Source organism: Oncorhynchus gorbuscha, linkage group LG07, assembly GCF_021184085.1.
Source record: "Oncorhynchus gorbuscha isolate QuinsamMale2020 ecotype Even-year linkage group LG07, OgorEven_v1.0, whole genome shotgun sequence".
NCBI lineage: Eukaryota > Metazoa > Chordata > Actinopteri > Salmoniformes > Salmonidae > Oncorhynchus > Oncorhynchus gorbuscha.
This window is the reverse complement of record NC_060179.1, coordinates 45,003,442-45,020,335: the sequence shown is the minus strand read 5'-3', so window position 1 is coordinate 45,020,335 and position 16,894 is coordinate 45,003,442. Positions and strand designations below refer to the sequence as shown.

At 43.0% G+C, this 16,894-nt stretch overlaps 1 protein-coding gene across 1 annotated transcript; it reads right to left on the bottom strand.

The window, feature by feature from the left end:
• Positions 1 to 13,229: 13,229 nt before the first annotated feature.
• LOC124039224 (homeobox protein Dlx3b-like) lies at positions 13,230 to 16,071 on the bottom strand. The gene is made up of 3 exons (XM_046355129.1): positions 15,536 to 16,071; positions 14,610 to 14,794; positions 13,230 to 14,189 (listed from the first exon to the last, which is right to left on the bottom strand). Exons 1-3 carry the CDS (start codon positions 15,876 to 15,878, stop codon positions 13,875 to 13,877), a joined length of 843 nt encoding a protein of 280 aa, XP_046211085.1. The 5' UTR covers positions 15,879 to 16,071; the 3' UTR covers positions 13,230 to 13,874.
• Between the last annotated feature and the right edge of the window lie 823 nt (positions 16,072 to 16,894).

Genomic DNA, 16,894 nt, shown 5'->3' with positions numbered 1-16,894 from the left:
TTCCCGCTCAGCCCAGTCAAAACTGTTCGCTGCTCTGGCTCCCCAATGGTGGATCAAACTCCCTCACGACGCCAGGACAGCGGAGTCAATCACCACCTTCCGGAGACACCTGAAACCCCACCTCTTTAACCGGTTAAGACTCTAGGGGCAGTATTTCATTTTTGGATAAAAAGACGTGCCCGTTTTTAGCGCAATATTTTGTCACGAAAAGATGCTCGACTATGCTTGGAATTGATAGTTTTGGAAAGAAGACACTCTGACGTTTCCAGAACTGCAAAGATTTTTACTGTGAGTGCCTTAGAACAAAACCTACAGGCAAAACCAAGATGTTTGAGCGACCAGGAAATCAACAGGATTTCTGATGGCACGTTTTCCATGATCGCCTTATATGGCTGTGAATGCGACAGGAATGAACGGACACTTCCTATCGTTTCCCCAAGGTGTCTGCAGCATTGTGACGTATTTGTAGGCATATCATTGGAAGATTGACCATAAGAGACTACATTTACCAGGGGTCCCGCACGGTGTCTGCGTGGAAATTGGTGCGCAAAAGTCAGGTACCAGTATTTTTCCATCCGAATCTGAGAACAATGCAGGCTTCCAGGAATGGCATTTCAATGAAGAGATATATGACAAAACACCTTGAGGATGGATTCAAACAACGTTTTCCATGTTTCAGTCGATATTATGGAGTTAATTCGGAAAAAAGTTTGACGTGTAGGTGACTGAATTTTCGGTTAGTTTCGGTAGCCAAATGCATAGTAACAAAACGGAACGTTGTGTCCTACACAAGCATCTTTCAGGAAAAACTGGACATCTGCTATGTAACTGAGAGTCTCCTCATTGAAACATCTGAAGTTCTTCAAAGGTAAATTATTTTATTTGATCCCTTTGCTGGTTTCTGTGAATATGTTGCGTGCTAAATGCTAACGCTAAATGCTAAGCTAGCTATCACCACTCTTACACAAATTATTGATTTTCTCTGGTTCTAAAGCATATTTTGAAAATCTGAGACGACAGGATTGTTAAGTGTCATGCAGGTGAAAGAGGACCCAAAAGCGACTTGGCGAAAACAGAGTCTTTAATCCAGTAAAGTAAATACAAACAAAAAACACAACTTTCACTCGAAATGACGAGGACAAACTGGAGACTCGATCTTGAACAGCAGGTGAACAGCAGGTTGCCTCGGGAAGGCACTTGAACCAGACAGACTCAGACACCTGCTCACCACGCAGCATCTGAGGAAAACACGACACGACAGGGCGATACACAAACACAGCACGGTGAATTCTAGACAAGGAACCGACAGGACAGGAACGGAACACAAAGGAAGAAATAGGGACTCTAATCAGGGGAAAGGATCGGGAACAGGTGTGGGAAGACTAAATGATTGATTAGGGGAATAGGAACAGCTGGGAGCAGGAACGGAACGATAGAGAGAAGAGAGAGCGAGAGAGTGAGAGAGGGAGGGGGAGAGAGAGGGATAGAAAGAGGGAAAGAACCTAATAAGACCAGCAGAGGGAAACGAATAGAATGGGAAGCACAGGGACAAGACAAGATAATAAATGACAAAACATGACATTAAGAAAAGGATAAGCTTGAGGATAGGCATATTTATTTCATTTCATTTGCGATTTTTAGAAATCGCTAACGTTGCGTTATGGTAATGAGCTTGAGGCTATGATTACGCTACCGAATACGGTGTGGGTAGGACTAACAGGTTAAGGAATACCTAGGATAGGATAAAGTAATCCTTCTCACCCCCCCCTCCCCCCTTAAAAGATTTAGATGCACTATTGTAAAGTGGCTGTTCCACTTGATGTCACAATTTGTAAGTCGCTCTGGATAAGAGCATCTGCTAAATGACTTAAATGTAAATGTTGTCACTCACTTTGTGCCACAGTCTCACAGCCAGAGACTGCGTTTCAAACTCATAAAAGACACATCCTCGTCCACTCACCCTCACCTTATGCCCATGGGGGATTCCCCGCGGCCATATTTTTCAGCGGTCCAAATGATTAGCCAAGCAAGTGAAGTTTGCAATGTAAGCCCCTCAGCCCTCGTTTTTAATGGAGCTTGCGAGCGTACACTTTAGGGGCCTGAAACACCCTATAATTATACTTGTGAGGATTGCACATCCGGTTCAGAAAAGTCCACCAAAACTTAAAACCTCGTCAATATGGAGAAGTCAACATACAAGCGTAAGTATAAAAAAATGTAAATAAGTTAGAAATTGTGCTACTAATGCACAAACACGTCTCAATAAAGTAACAATGTTTTTATTTGGTTAGCTTTTGAAAATTGCATAAATAAAACAGAAGTTCCAGCTAGGCAGGCTAATGTTAGTTAGTTAATTTGCTAGCTATCATACAGTAGGCATATATTAATAATTATATAGTTAATATAAGAAGACATGCAATCACAATTGACTGTAGAGCATATAAAGCACCCACAAGTTACCATTGGCTGAAAACACAATCATCGCTGGATGAACAAGTGACGAATTTCCGGGCAAGGGCAGTCCATCCTTCCTCCCTTGTCAGATGTCATGAAACGTCATCAAATGTGTCCACTTAATTTGAGGGCTGAGGGGAAAGGGTGTGTCTGTTAAGTGTTTGGAATGCAGCCAGTATCGCATTTGCAAAAAAAACTGATTGGCTAGTGAAACGCAAGCTCGGCCCTCTGATTGGACCAGTAAACTGTCAATTAAGTTGGATGAGCTAGAGCAGCTATTCCCAAACTGTGTTACACGCCCAATGCCATCAGGGGTATGCCAAATAAAAATGTGATTCACATTTAAAAAATATATACAGTGGGGCAAAAAAGTATTGTATTGAAAATACTTATTTTCCACCATAATTAGCATATAAATTCATAAAAAATCCTACAATGTGATTTTCTGGATTTTTTCCCCTCATTTTGTCTGTCATAGTTGAAGTGTACCTATGATGAAAATTACAGGCCTCTCTCATATTTTTAAGTGGGAGAACTTGCACAATTGGTGTTATTTCTTACATTAGTACCCCAGGTCATCTTAGGTTTCATTACATACAGTCGAGAAGAACTACTGAATATAAGATCAGCGTCAACTCACCATCAGTACGACCAAGAATATGTTTTCCGCGACGCGGATCCTGTGTTCTGCCTTACAAACAGGACAACGGAATGGATCGCATGCAGCGACCCAAGGAAACGACTCCGAAAAAGAGGGAAACGCGGCGGTGTTCTGGTCAGACTCCGAAAAAGGGCACATCGCGCACCACTTCCCAGTATTCTTCTTGCCAATGTCCAGTCTCTCGACAACAAGGTTGATGAAATCCGAGCAAGGGTGGCATTCCAGAGGGACATCAGAGACTGCAACGTTCTCTGCTTTACGGAAACATGGCTTACTGGGAAAACGCTATCCAGGGCGGTGCAGCCAACGGGTTTCTCCACCCATCGCGCCGACAGAAACAAACATCTATCTGGTAAGAAGAGTGGAGGGGGCGTATGCCTCATGACTAACGGGACATGGTGTGATGAAGGAAACATACAGGAACTCAAATCCTTCTGTTCACCTGATTTAGAATTCCTCACAATCAAATGTAGACCGCATTATCTTCCAAGAGAATTCTCTTCGATTATAATCACAGCCGTATATATCCCCCCCAAGCAGACACATCGATGGCTCTGAACGAACTTTATTTAACTCTTTGCAAACTGGAAAACATTTATCCGGAGGCTGCATTCATTGTAGCTGGGGATTTTAACAAAGCCAATCTGAAAACAAGACTCCCTAAATTTTATCAGCATATCGATTGCGCAACCAGGGGTGGTAAAACCTTGGATCATTGTTACTCTAACTTCCGCGACGCATATAAGGCCTTGCCCCGCCCCCCTTTCGGAAAAGCTGACCACGACTCCATTTTGCTGATCCCTGCCTACAGACAGAAATTAAAACAAGAGGCTCCCACGCTGAGGTCTGTCCAACGCTGGTCAGACCAAGCTGACTCTACACTCCAAGACTGCTTCCATCACGTGGACTGGGACATGTTTCGTATTGCGTCAGATGGGAATATTGACGAATACGCTGATTCGGTGTGCGAGTTCATTAGAACGTGCGTCGAAGATGTCGTTCCCATAGCAACGATAAAAACATTCCCTAACCAGAAACCGTGGATTGATGGCAGCATTCGCGTGAAACTGAAAGCGCGAACTACTGCTTTTAATCAGGGCAAGGTGTCTGGCAACATGACTGAATACAAACAATGCAGCTATTCCCTCCGTAAGGCTATCAAACAAGCTAAGCGTCAGTACAGAGACAAAGTGGAATCTCAATTCAATGGCTCAGACACAAGAGGCATGTGGCAGGGTCTACAGTCAATCACGGACTACAAGATGAAATCCAGCCCAGTCACGGACCAGGATGTCTTGCTCCCAGGCAGACTAAATAACTTTTTTGCCCGCTTTGAGGACAATACAGTGCCACTGACACGGCCTGCAACGGAAACATGCAGTCTCTCCTTCACTGCAGCCGAGGTGAGTAAGACATTTAAACGTGTTAACCCTCGCAAGGCTGCAGGCCCAGACGGCATCCCCAGCCGCGCCCTCCGAGCATGCGCAGACCAGCTGGCCGGTGTGTTTACGGACATATTCAATCAATCCCTATACCAGTCTGCTGTTCCCACATGCTTCAAGAGGGCCACCATTGTTCCTGTTCCCAAGAAAGCTAAGGTAACTGAGCTAAATGACTACCGCCCCGTAGCACTCACTTCCGTCATCATGAAGTGCTTTGAGAGACTAGTCAAGGACCATATCACCTCCACCCTACCTGACACCCTAGACCCACTCCAATTTGCTTACCGCCCAAATAGGTCCACAGACGATGCAATCTCAACCACACTGCACACTGCCCTAACCCACCTGGACAAGAGGAATACCTATGTGAGAATGCTGTTCATCGACTACAGCTCGGCATTCAACACCATAGTACCCTCCAAGCTCGTCATCAAGCTCGAGACCCTGGGTCTCGACCCCGCCCTGTGCAACTGGGTACTGGACTTCCTGACGGGCCGCCCCCAGGTGGTGAGGGTAGGCAACAACATCTCCTCCCCGCTGATCCTCAACACGGGGGCCCCACAAGGGTGCGTTCTGAGCCCTCTCCTGTACTCCCTGTTCACCCACGACTGCGTGGCCACGCACGCCTCCAACTCAATCATCAAGTTTGCGGACGACACAACAGTGGTAGGCTTGATTACCAACAACGACGAGACGGCCTACAGGGAGGAGGTGAGGGCCCTTGGAGTGTGGTGTCAGGAAAATAACCTCACACTCAACGTCAACAAAACTAAGGAGATGATTGTGGACTTCAGGAAACAGCAGAGGGAACACCCCCTATCCACATCGATGGAACAGTAGTGGAGAGGGTAGCTAGTTTTAAGTTCCTCGGCATACACATCACAGACAAACTGAATTGGTCCACTCACACTGACAGCGTCGTGAAGAAGGCGCAGCAGCGCCTATTCAACCTCAGGAGGCTGAAGAAATTTGGCTTGTCACCAAAAGCACTCACAAACTTCTACAGATGCACAATCGAGAGCATCCTGGCGGGCTGTATCACCGCCTGGTACGGCAACTGCTCCGCCCTCAACCGTAAGGCTCTCCAGGGGGTAGTGAGGACTGCACAACGCATCACCGGGGGCAAACTACCTGCCCTCCAGGACACCTACACCACCCGTTGTTACAGGAAGGCCATAAAGATCATCAAGGACATCAACCACCCGAACCACTGCCTGTTCACCCCGCTATCATCCAGAAGGCGAGGTCAGTACAGGTGCATCAAAGCTGGGACCGAGAGACTGAAAAACAGCTTCTATCTCAAGGCCATCAGACTGTTAAATAGCCACCACTAACATTGAGTGGCTGCTGCCAACACACTGTCATTGACACTGACCCAACTCCAGCCATTTTAATAATGGGAATTGATGGGAAATGATGTAAATATATCACTAGCCACTTTAAACAATGCTACCTTATATAATGTTACTTACCCTACATTATTCATCTCATATGCATATGTATATACTGTACTCTACAACATCGACTGCATCCTTATGTAACACATGTATCACTAGCCACTTTAACTATGCCACTTTGTTTACTTTGTCTACACACTCATCTCATATGTATATACTGTACTCGATACCATCTACTGTATGCTGCTCTGTACCATCACTCATTCATATATCCTTATGTACATGTTCCTTATCCCCTTACACTGTGTATAAGACAGTAGTTTTGGAATTGTTAGTTAGATTACTTGTTGGTTATCACTGCATTGTCGGAACTAGAAGCACAAGCATTTCGCTACACTCGCATTAACATCTGCTAACCATGTGTATGTGACAAATAAAATTTGATTTGATTTTGATTTTGATTTGACTAAATACTTTTTGCCCCACTGTATATGTTATTTAATTTTTTAAAATAATAATCACATTTTCAAACAGTCCATTTATATTTTCCAACGGGGCTATACATTTGGGTGAGGGATTTTTCTCCTTCCTGAGTAGCCTCGTTTCACACAAAAATAAAATTAAACCATCTAGTGTTTCAGCGAAATAACAACAAAATGTAAAATACAGGTAGCCTAGTCAAACAATTAACAACCAATTACATTAACCGTTACTCCTTGCGGGAATTCCACTAACGGTCCATATGTAGCCAAACGTAGCTGCTGCTCATTCCGTTTGCTCGAAAATTGTTACATGGTTAAATAAAGTAAGGCCCACTACTGCAGCATAAATACTGGAGGCTGAGACAGGAGGGGCAGGAGACACTGTGGCCCCATCCAATGATATCCCCAGACAGGGCCAAACAGGCAGGATATCACCCCACTCACTTTGCCAAAGCACAGACCCCACACCACTAGAGGGATATCTTCAACCACTAACTTACCATCCTGAGACAAGGCCGAGTATAGCCCACAAAGATCTCCGCCATGGCACAACCCAAGAGGGGGCGCCAACCCAGACAACTCCCACGACTGGCCAATCTGGGTGATGCTTTTTCTCACCTGAATTATCTGAATCTCGGATCACACGGACTCTCCACAATTACATTCAATGTGCGGTACAAAATTGAAGCTTTTCTCGGTTTGCATTAACAAGGACAACACACAGGTCATTCCATCATTTTATGATGTTTTTGTGTGCAAATGAACTCAAGCTTACGGACAATGTCAAATGTTATATAGCTAGCGAATCACCTCAGTGTGTTGGGTGCGCAATTACGCAGGTACTTTCCAGAAATGCATGACACAAACAGCTGGATTCGTTATCCCTTTCATGCCCTGCCTGCAGTCCACTTACCGATATCTGAACAAGAGAGCCTCATTGGAATTGCAACAAGCGGTTCTGTGAATATTGAATTTAATAAATCTTCTTCCGGATAGGGTTCTTTTTTCTCAATTTCCACCTGACTGACGTGTCCAAAGTAAACTGCCTGTTGCTCAGGCCTTGAAGCTAGGATATGCATATAATAGTACCATTGGAAAGAAAACACTTTGTAGTTTGAAGAAATGTTAAAATAATGTAGGAGACTAACACAATAGATATGGTAGGAGAAAATTCAAAGAAAAACCAACCAGATTTTGGGGGTTTTGGAGAGCCCATGCTGTTACAATAGAAAGTATAGGGACATTCTGAAATCTAGCCCTCGGGGTGCAGTCCTATGGCTTCCACTGGGTGTTAGCACTCTATGTTCAAGGTTTCAGGCTTGTTTTTTCCAAAACAAATAAAAATAATGTGTTTTAGTACTGGGGCACACTCTTGGAAATTTGTGTATGCGCGCGCGATGAAGACAAGTCACACCTGCAAATATCTGTTTCCTATTGAACATACTTCTTTCCGAATTAAATATTATAAATTGATTACATTTTAGAGTACCTGAAGATTCAATAGAAACACATTTTGACACGTTTAAAAAAAAGTTTAGCCATAGGACTCCTTTCTCTGCATGTTGAACGAGTGGATTACTCAAATCGATGGCAACAACTAAACTGACTTCTTGTGATATGAAGAAGGATTTTATCTAACAAAACGACACAGTGCCATTTGCGGTATCTGACCGTTTCTAAAAGACTAAAACAATTGCAAATTGTTGTGGACCTGTAAACAGATCGTTTGAATGGAAAAATGTGTTGCATTCACTTTTGCCCGAATTTAAATATGCTGCACTGCCCGCTAATTCTGAAAAAATGTAATCTACAGTGGGAGCCTAGAGAGGAATTTATTCCGCAATGGTTATGATACAATACCGTTCAAAAGTTTGGGGTCACTTGTAAATGTCCTTTTTTGGGGGGAAAACATGCATGAAATTAGTTGCAAAATGATTAGGAAATATAGTCAAGACGTTGACAAGGTTATACATAGTATTTGTGTCCTTCAAACTTTGATTTCGTCAAAGAATCCTCCATTTGCAGCATTCACCCCATGTTTCCTGAAGCTGGATTGTTGGATTGACTTGATGGGCACTTCTTACGTACCATATGGTCAAGCTGCTCCCACAACAGCTCAAAAGGGTTGAGATCTGGTGACTGTGCTGGCCACTCCATTATAGACAGAATATCAGCTGACTGCTTCTTTCCTAAATAGTTCTTGCATAGTTTGGAGCTATGCTTTGGGTCATTGTCCTGTTGTAGGAGGAAATTGGCTCCATTTAAGCGCTTCTTCAAGATCTGTTTTACCCTGTACAAATCTCCCACTTTACTACCACCAAAGCACCACCAGACCATCACATTGCCTCCGTCATGCTTGACAGATGGCATCAAGCACTCCTCAAGCATCTTTTACATTTTTCTGCGTCTCATGAATGTTCTTCGTTGTGATCCAAACACCTCAAACTTAGATTGGCCTGTCCATAATACTTTTTTCAAATCTTCCTCTGTCCAGTGTCTGTGTTCTTTTGCCCATCTTAAATATTTTATTTTTATTGGCCAGTCTGAGATATGGCGTTTTCTTTGCAACTCTGCCTAGAAAGCCAGCATCCTGGAGTAGCCTCTTCACTGTTGACGTTGAGACGGGTGTTTTGCGGGTATTATTTAATGAAGCTGCCAGTTGAGGACTTGTGAGGTGCCTGTTTCTCAAACTAGACACTAATTTACTTGTCCTCATGTTCAGTTGTGCACCAGGGCCTCCCACTCTTTGTATTCTTGTTAGAACCAGTTTGCGCTGTTCTGTGAAGGATTTGTGATCTTCAGTTTCTTGACAATTTCTCGCATGGAATAGCCTTCATTTCTCAGAACAAGAGTAGACTGACTAGTTTCAGAAGAAAGTTATTTGTTTCTGGCCATTTTGAGCCTGTAATCGAACCCACAAATGCTGATGCTCCAGATACTCAACTAGTCTAAAGGCCAGTTTATTGCTTCTTTAATCAGGACAAAAGTTTTTCAGCTATGCTAACATAATTGCAAAAGTGTTTTCTAATGATCACTTAGCCTTTTAAAATTATAAACTTGGATTAGCTAACACAATTTGCCATTGGAACACAGGAGTGTGTAAGGATCCATGCCGTGGATGAGAAACAGGTACATTTATTAAGGAACAGACATGAAACAAGACAGGCACAGCGACAGCACATGGGCAAAACAACGATATACGACAATCACTGCAGCAGCGGGGAACAGAGATGGGGAACTGAAAAATATAGGGGAGGTAATAAACAGGGGATTGAGACCAGGTGAGTCCAATAATACGCTGATGCACGTGATGGGGAGAGGCAGGTGTGCCTAATGATGGGGAGAGGCAGGTGTGCCTAATGCTGGGGAGCCGGGCGGGCGCCAGGGAGTGGGAGCGGGAGCAGGCGTGACAGAGTGATGGTTGCTGATAATGGGCCGCTGTACGCCTATGTAGATATTCCATTAAATATCATCCGTTTCCAATAGTCATTTACAATATTAACGATGTCTACACGGTATTTCTAATCCATTTGATGTTATTTTAATGGGCAACAAAATGTGCTTTTCTTTCAAAAACAAGAACATTTCTAAGTGACCCCAAACTTTTTGAACGGTAGTGTAAGTATTTGTTCATAAATTAAATATTGCCTACGCTAGAAATCACATGACAGTACTCAGACGTAGCCTACGAACGTCAATGGAAAAGGTGAACCGTCTGTTCTACCGTAGGATCGGATCGCATAGAGCAAAATAGACTACTATTCACTACTGTGTAGTGGGTCCTATTAAATGAGAGATGGGACGAGTAGTCGTCTATCCAAAACGGTTGTTGGCCTATAGGCTATTTTGTGAGTCGCCTATGAAACCATCACAGTCAGAAATGGTGACGACTGTAATTCTGCAATGATCATGGACATTAAATAAATAATAGCAAATATATTTCTATTTCAAATTATTTTAGAATTCAAAGAATGTACTAATGGCAAATGATTGCACCTTGTCATTACATTTAGCTAGACCTACCTGTTTTTTGTTGTTGTTATGAATAAGAGTGTCATCATATATTCCTAATTTGCAAAAGGCTACTAGGCTACTTTTTTTGCCTTGCAATGCAAGACTTCAACCACTAGAAACTGTGAGTACACATGGTCTAGAAACTGTGAGTATGCATGGTCTAGAAACTGTGAGTAGGCATGGTCTAGAAACTGTGAGTAGGCATGGTCTAGAAACTGTGAGTACACTATAATATAATATAAGCAGCATAAGCACATCCCCACTTCAAGTTCAGTTTTCATAAATGCCAACTTTTGCGTGAAAGTTGGTTCACGCATGTTTTGGGGCATATTTTGTTAATTTGCAAAGTTTATAAATGATGGCTGTAACATTCAACCTTCAATACTTATGGGATAAAGATGTAACATACTCTGGCAAATTAATTACGATATTTGTGAGGAAGACTAAGGCAGCAGAGAGCATGCTTTCCATCCGATCCTGCAACCTCCGCTGCATAGGCACACAGGTAGGCCATATGATCCTGCAACCTCCACTGCATAGGCCCACAGGTAGGCCATATGATCCTGCAACCTCCGCTGCATCGGCCCACAGGTAGGCCATATGATCCTGCAACCTCCGCTGCATAGGCACACAGGTAGGCCATATGATCCTGCAACCTCCACTGCATAGGCCTACAGGTAGGCCATATGATCCTGCAACCTCCGCTGCATCGGCCCACAGGTAGGCCATATGATCCTGCAACCTCCGCTGCATAGGCACACAGGTAGGCCATATGATCCTGCAACCTCCACTGCATAGGCCCACAGGTAGGCCATATGATCCTGCAACCTCCGCTGCATCGGCCCACAGGTAGGCCATATGATCCTGCAACCTCCGCTGCATCGGCCCACAGGTAGGCCATATGATCCTGCAACCTCCGCTGCATTGGCCCACAGGTAGGCCATATGATCCTGCAACCTCCGCTGCATCGGCCCACAGGTAGGCCATATGATCCTGCAACCTCCTCTGCATCGGCCCACAGGTAGGCCATATGATCCTGCAACCTCCGCTGCATCGGCCCACAGGTAGGCCATATGATCCTGCAACCTCCGCTGCATCGGCCCACAGGTAGGCCATATGATCCTGCAACCTCCGCTGCATCGGCCCACAGGTAGGCCATATGATCCTGCAACCTCCGCTGCATAGGCCCACAGGTAGGCCATATGATCCTGCAACCTCCGCTGCATCGGCCCACAGGTAGGCCATATGATCCTGCAACCTCCGCTGCATTGGCCCACAGGTAGGCCATATGATCCTGCAACCTCCGCTGCATCGGCCCACAGGTAGGCCATATGATCCTGCAACCTCCTCTGCATCGGCCCACAGGTAGGCCATATGATCCTGCAACCTCCGCTGCATCGGCCCACAGGTAGGCCATATGATCCTGCAACCTCCGCTGCATCGGCCCACAGGTAGGCCATATGATCCTGCAACCTCCGCTGCATCGGCCCACAGGTAGGCCATATGATCCTGCAACCTCCGCTGCATTGGCCCACAGGTAGGCCATATGATCCTGCATTGGCCCACAGGTAGGCCATATGATCCTGCTAGCTCTGAACTCCAAAGTGACAATGTGACATAATATCCCTAGTTGATATTGACTGCTAAAATGAATGACTTTCAGCTAAAAATCTAGGTGTAAAACGTTTATTTTTCTGTATCTTGCGTTTTGTAAATGCTTGATCGTTTATGGCTGTCAGGATATGCTGCATTTGCGCAGCGGTGTTCGCCCTGTGCGCGCGTGCATGTGCGTGCAATGGGGCTGCTTTGAACCACTCCTTTTGGGGGGTTGCGGATCAAAAAGTGTGAAAACCACTGAGCTAGTGAACAATTGCTGATTTGATGTTCAGTTATAGGAACCCGTACAGCGCAAACGTCAAATTGTAGGGAGGGGATTACCATAATAAATATGCAGCTTCAAAAATTGTTTGGTGATCAAGAACATGAACCGTTTACTTTGCAAGCTCACTAGCAATGGGGCAAAACCCTAACCCTCACACAGGACTAACGGTCTTTTGGTATGTTCAAATTGCTTGAAATTAATCATTTAGTTATGAAGCTTGAATTTTGAATTTGTTGTTCAAATGAATTACATAATCAAAATGTGATGTAGACAAAATAATGAAAAGGCCTGTCTGGTAGCCTCTATAAATAGACAAAGATTTGTGTTTGAAGAAGTTATTGCCTGAAGCCTATATATTTATTTGACTTGACTTGAAAAAACTTGTGACTCGACCTGACTAGCTCTTAGAATGCACGACGTGGACTTGACTCAAGACTCGACCGGTTTTAATTGGACTTGGACCTTGTGACTTGAGACTTATTCTTGAGGCTCTATTCTTTCTTGTAATCTGACAACAGAATCCTAATAAAATCAAGAGACTCAAGCATGTCCGTTTGCCTTTCTCCTCCAATGGCTTCTTTGCACGCAGCCCTAAAAACCAAACCTGAAGCGATTATGACTGTATCAACCTTCAGGGAGGCAGGCAAGCTGTCCCACAGACCGATTTAACCCTTTCCTGGCGTTGGCCATTTGGTGCAACACTCAGCATTGAAGAAAAGTTATTTAAATGAAACATTTACGAGATAGTATCAACAATCTAAAATACACGTAGAATTAAGCTGCCACGTTTGTTCTATTATTTCCTGTCGACTGGACAAGCCAAATACAGAGGAAACCATTCATATATGTGATTAATTAAAAGTGAGGAAAAACGTTGAAGAAAATGGACAAGTGTTAAACAATATTCAATTGATATCTTTATTTGTTTTGGCAGAAAGACAATAAAAACATACTAATTGCAACAATAATATAAAAAGGTTTGCAGCACCACAGTGCAGTAATTCCATTCCAAACAAATACGATCTTAGTGGTTCTGCTTTCTATTAACACCTATGTACAGCCTTCGACATTTTGTCGGCTACAAATCGATATAAATTATGACCTGAGTTTCTGACGTGCGCTCTGCAAACCCATAACCATGATATGGATCAACTGCACAGTTTTCATGATTAAGTTTTAGATCTTGTTAAAATATGATTTTGCATAGTCATTTACAAAAAGAAAAAGGAAATACAAATGGAAGTGATAAATAATTTAAAACCACGCCAGGCTTCCTTTAAATAGGCTACATGTTATTCGACATCTCTTATGTGCTTGTGAATTTGAGACTGAGTTTTGAAATATTCCCATGGTAGGTAGCCTGCAGGAGAAATGGTTTACCCAACGTTTCAGGGAAATGCCTACTGCGCTCAACATTATCCAAAATAACCAATGTTTCACCTTTGTCAGGTCTACGTCCAAAACCGGCCAGTTTATACTTTTAGAGCTCTATAAAGTTCCGTTGATTTGGAAGGGCCTCGTATTAAAACTCTATAGTCTGTGTTAATAAGCAGCCCCAACGCTTTGCTGTGGTACTACTGGGTGGTGCACTGCGCCCGGGTGCTGTAGATGCGATCCCTGTTGGTACCAGTGGTTGTTATAATCCTCCAGGTAGGGGGGCGACGAGCTGAGGGGTGGCTGCGGGATTTGGGGCCTGCTGGGCGGGGTAGTGAGAGAGTTATTTTCCCAGACCGTCGGGGATGGCGGGGAGTTGCACGCCATGGAGTCGCTGGCGTTTGGGCTGTGGTCAAGGGGAACCTCTCCGTTCTTGTAGAGCTTCTTGAATTTGGACCTCCGGTTTTGGAACCAAATCTTGACCTGTTAGGGAAAATATTAACGTTGTTAGTCTAAATGTCATGTCAAAAGAGGAAAATATAATTTTCAGCAAAACATCTGCATTTTAAATAGTCAAATAATCACAGTGGCCTCGGTCTAAATATAAAAGCTAGGCCTATAGGCCTACATTAATTATAAGGACATCTGGCCAAGAACACACCAAAAATAATTGCGTGAAAAAATGTGGCCAATATTCAAATGCAATGTAATAACCAATGCTTTTTTGACAATACAAACATTTGTCAATGAGAAATAGCCCATAGGCTTCCGATGTTTAATTTGGCCAGGTATGCTAGATATGAGACATTTCCCTATTTGAGGACAACCTACAGAAGTCAAAGCAATTTGTTATGAGTTAAGGGTGACTGCACTTACAATGTGTGTAATCGTCATGATATTTACCTGTGTCTGCGTCAGTCCCATTTGAGCAGCCAGTTCGGCTCTCTCGGGGAGGGCGAGGTACTGCGCTTTCTGAAAACGTCTCTGCAACGCTGCTAGTTGGTAGCTGGAGTAAATTGTTCTCGGCTTGCGGATTTTCTTTGGTTTTCCATTCACCATACGAACTTCAGGCTCGGGTTCTTCTTTCACTATAAAGAAAGAAGCAACAATTGTTTCATTAGTTCTTAGTATTAGTTGTGGAAAACATTTAAACAATGTATTAATAATAATGAGAATAAGTCATCATCATGATACACTCCATGGTATTATTGTGTTAATTAATATATTATTACTATAATATTTATTACATTGTTATAGGCTAGTTGAAGTTGCAATGGCAATGTTTTCATGAGTGGTGCAACGCTCAAATACATGGAACAAGTCTTGATCATGCTCAACCTACAATAATAGCCTCAATAAGCGGTCAGTGATTTGTATAATAACCCTAAATATCTGCCCAGTGATTCGCAGACAGTTGCTATCAGTGCAATTACTAACCATAATTGTTTTACTAGGCCATCAATTAGCAGCATGGTTCCAACTTCAGTATTGTAGTTTTACTAGTAACTTGTAATAAATCCCACCTTTACAAAATAAAAAATTTAACAATTTAAATGAATGTCTGAAACCCAAATATGACTTTTCACCCTTACAATGTTTTCGCTATCTCTGCTATCTCATTCTATTTCATTCAGCTGTAACAGTCTACCAGTATAGATTACACCAATGCAAATGTTTCTCGATTGAGCGGGCATATAATATAAAACTTCCCAAGACACTACCCTAATGTTTTTCCAGAGTATGCATGCATTCGTCTCTCTCTCTGTACACATACAACGAAACAGGAAAAATATGACACAGAAATCATTCAAATATGTTTAAGTATTTACCTGAGCTTTGAGGCGAAGCCTGCAGATGATCTCTGTTGTAATGTCCATATTGTCTGTAGGAATTTGTGTAAGGATATTCAGACTTGGTGGGATAAACTCCTGCACCACCCATTCCATTCAGGTTAAATTGGTGATGGTAGGCATTCATTTGTTGCCCGTAGGTTTGACTCTGGTAATATTCGTGATGGCTGTGAGCCGTCTGTCCGCTGTAGTAGCCCATGTCCGTGACTGAGGACTCGGGGAGAGTCGGAGAGTCCTTGGAGCTCGGATGGCAACTCATAGATCCGGGGAGATCGGTCAAAATGCTCGCTACCTTCTTCTCATAAGTCTGTCCGCTCATCATGGGTCGCAGCCCTCCAAAGAAAATAAAGTCCACGATAATTCGTAAACACAGGACGTTTGTGTAGTAGTGTTCAAATAAATCGCAGTGAATAGATGTAGTCAGTCGTGCCCTGAACGCAAGTCCTTGGAGAGCAAGTCCTTCTCAAACTCTCCTAGCTGTAGTAACTCGATTGTGGCAGCACTCTACACCAGTGAAACTGAATTATAGAGTGCTGGGATGGATGCTGCGTTCTCATTGGCTCCAGTCAATCCTTTTTTAAACATTTTTTTTTATCTCTCCCTCTTGCCCTCAAGGCGAAATGGTGGCGCTCAATAAATCCTACCCTTGGACTAAAGTGCCAAAACACACATGTCTTCTGGCGCTCCAGGTTTGTCTTTTCAACCTGGACCCAGGGGTAGATGTAACATAGCAAATGTAAATCCACAACACTCCAATTAGTATGATTTGTTACCTTTCATATGGTATGTATTAATTTGTGGATGTCCCCATCATCCAGTTCGTATGATATAATACGAATGACAATGTGCATGATATGTTACCAATTGCAAGTATTACAATATGTTATGAATTGCAATTTGTACAATATGTTAAGAATTTGCCAAATGTATAATATGTTACAAATTCCAATTTGTTGTGGCTAAAGTTAGCCAGGTGGATAACACTAATGTTAGCTAGGCTATGGGTTGGGGTTAGGACTTAGGTGAAGGATATGCTAACATGCTAAATAGTTGAAGTAAGTAAGTAGTTGCATACTAAGATACTAATTAGCTAAAATTAAAAAGTTGTCTGTGATGAGATTTGAACACGCAACCTTTTGGATGTTATATCGTAGAATGTATGCACACATGACTGTAAGTCGCTTTGGATAAAAGCGTCTGCTAAATGGCATATATATATATATATATATATATATATATATATATATATATATATATATATATATATATATATATATATATATATATATCTTTGAGTTACATGTCCACCCATACTTTTGTGTTTACCTTAAGTAACCC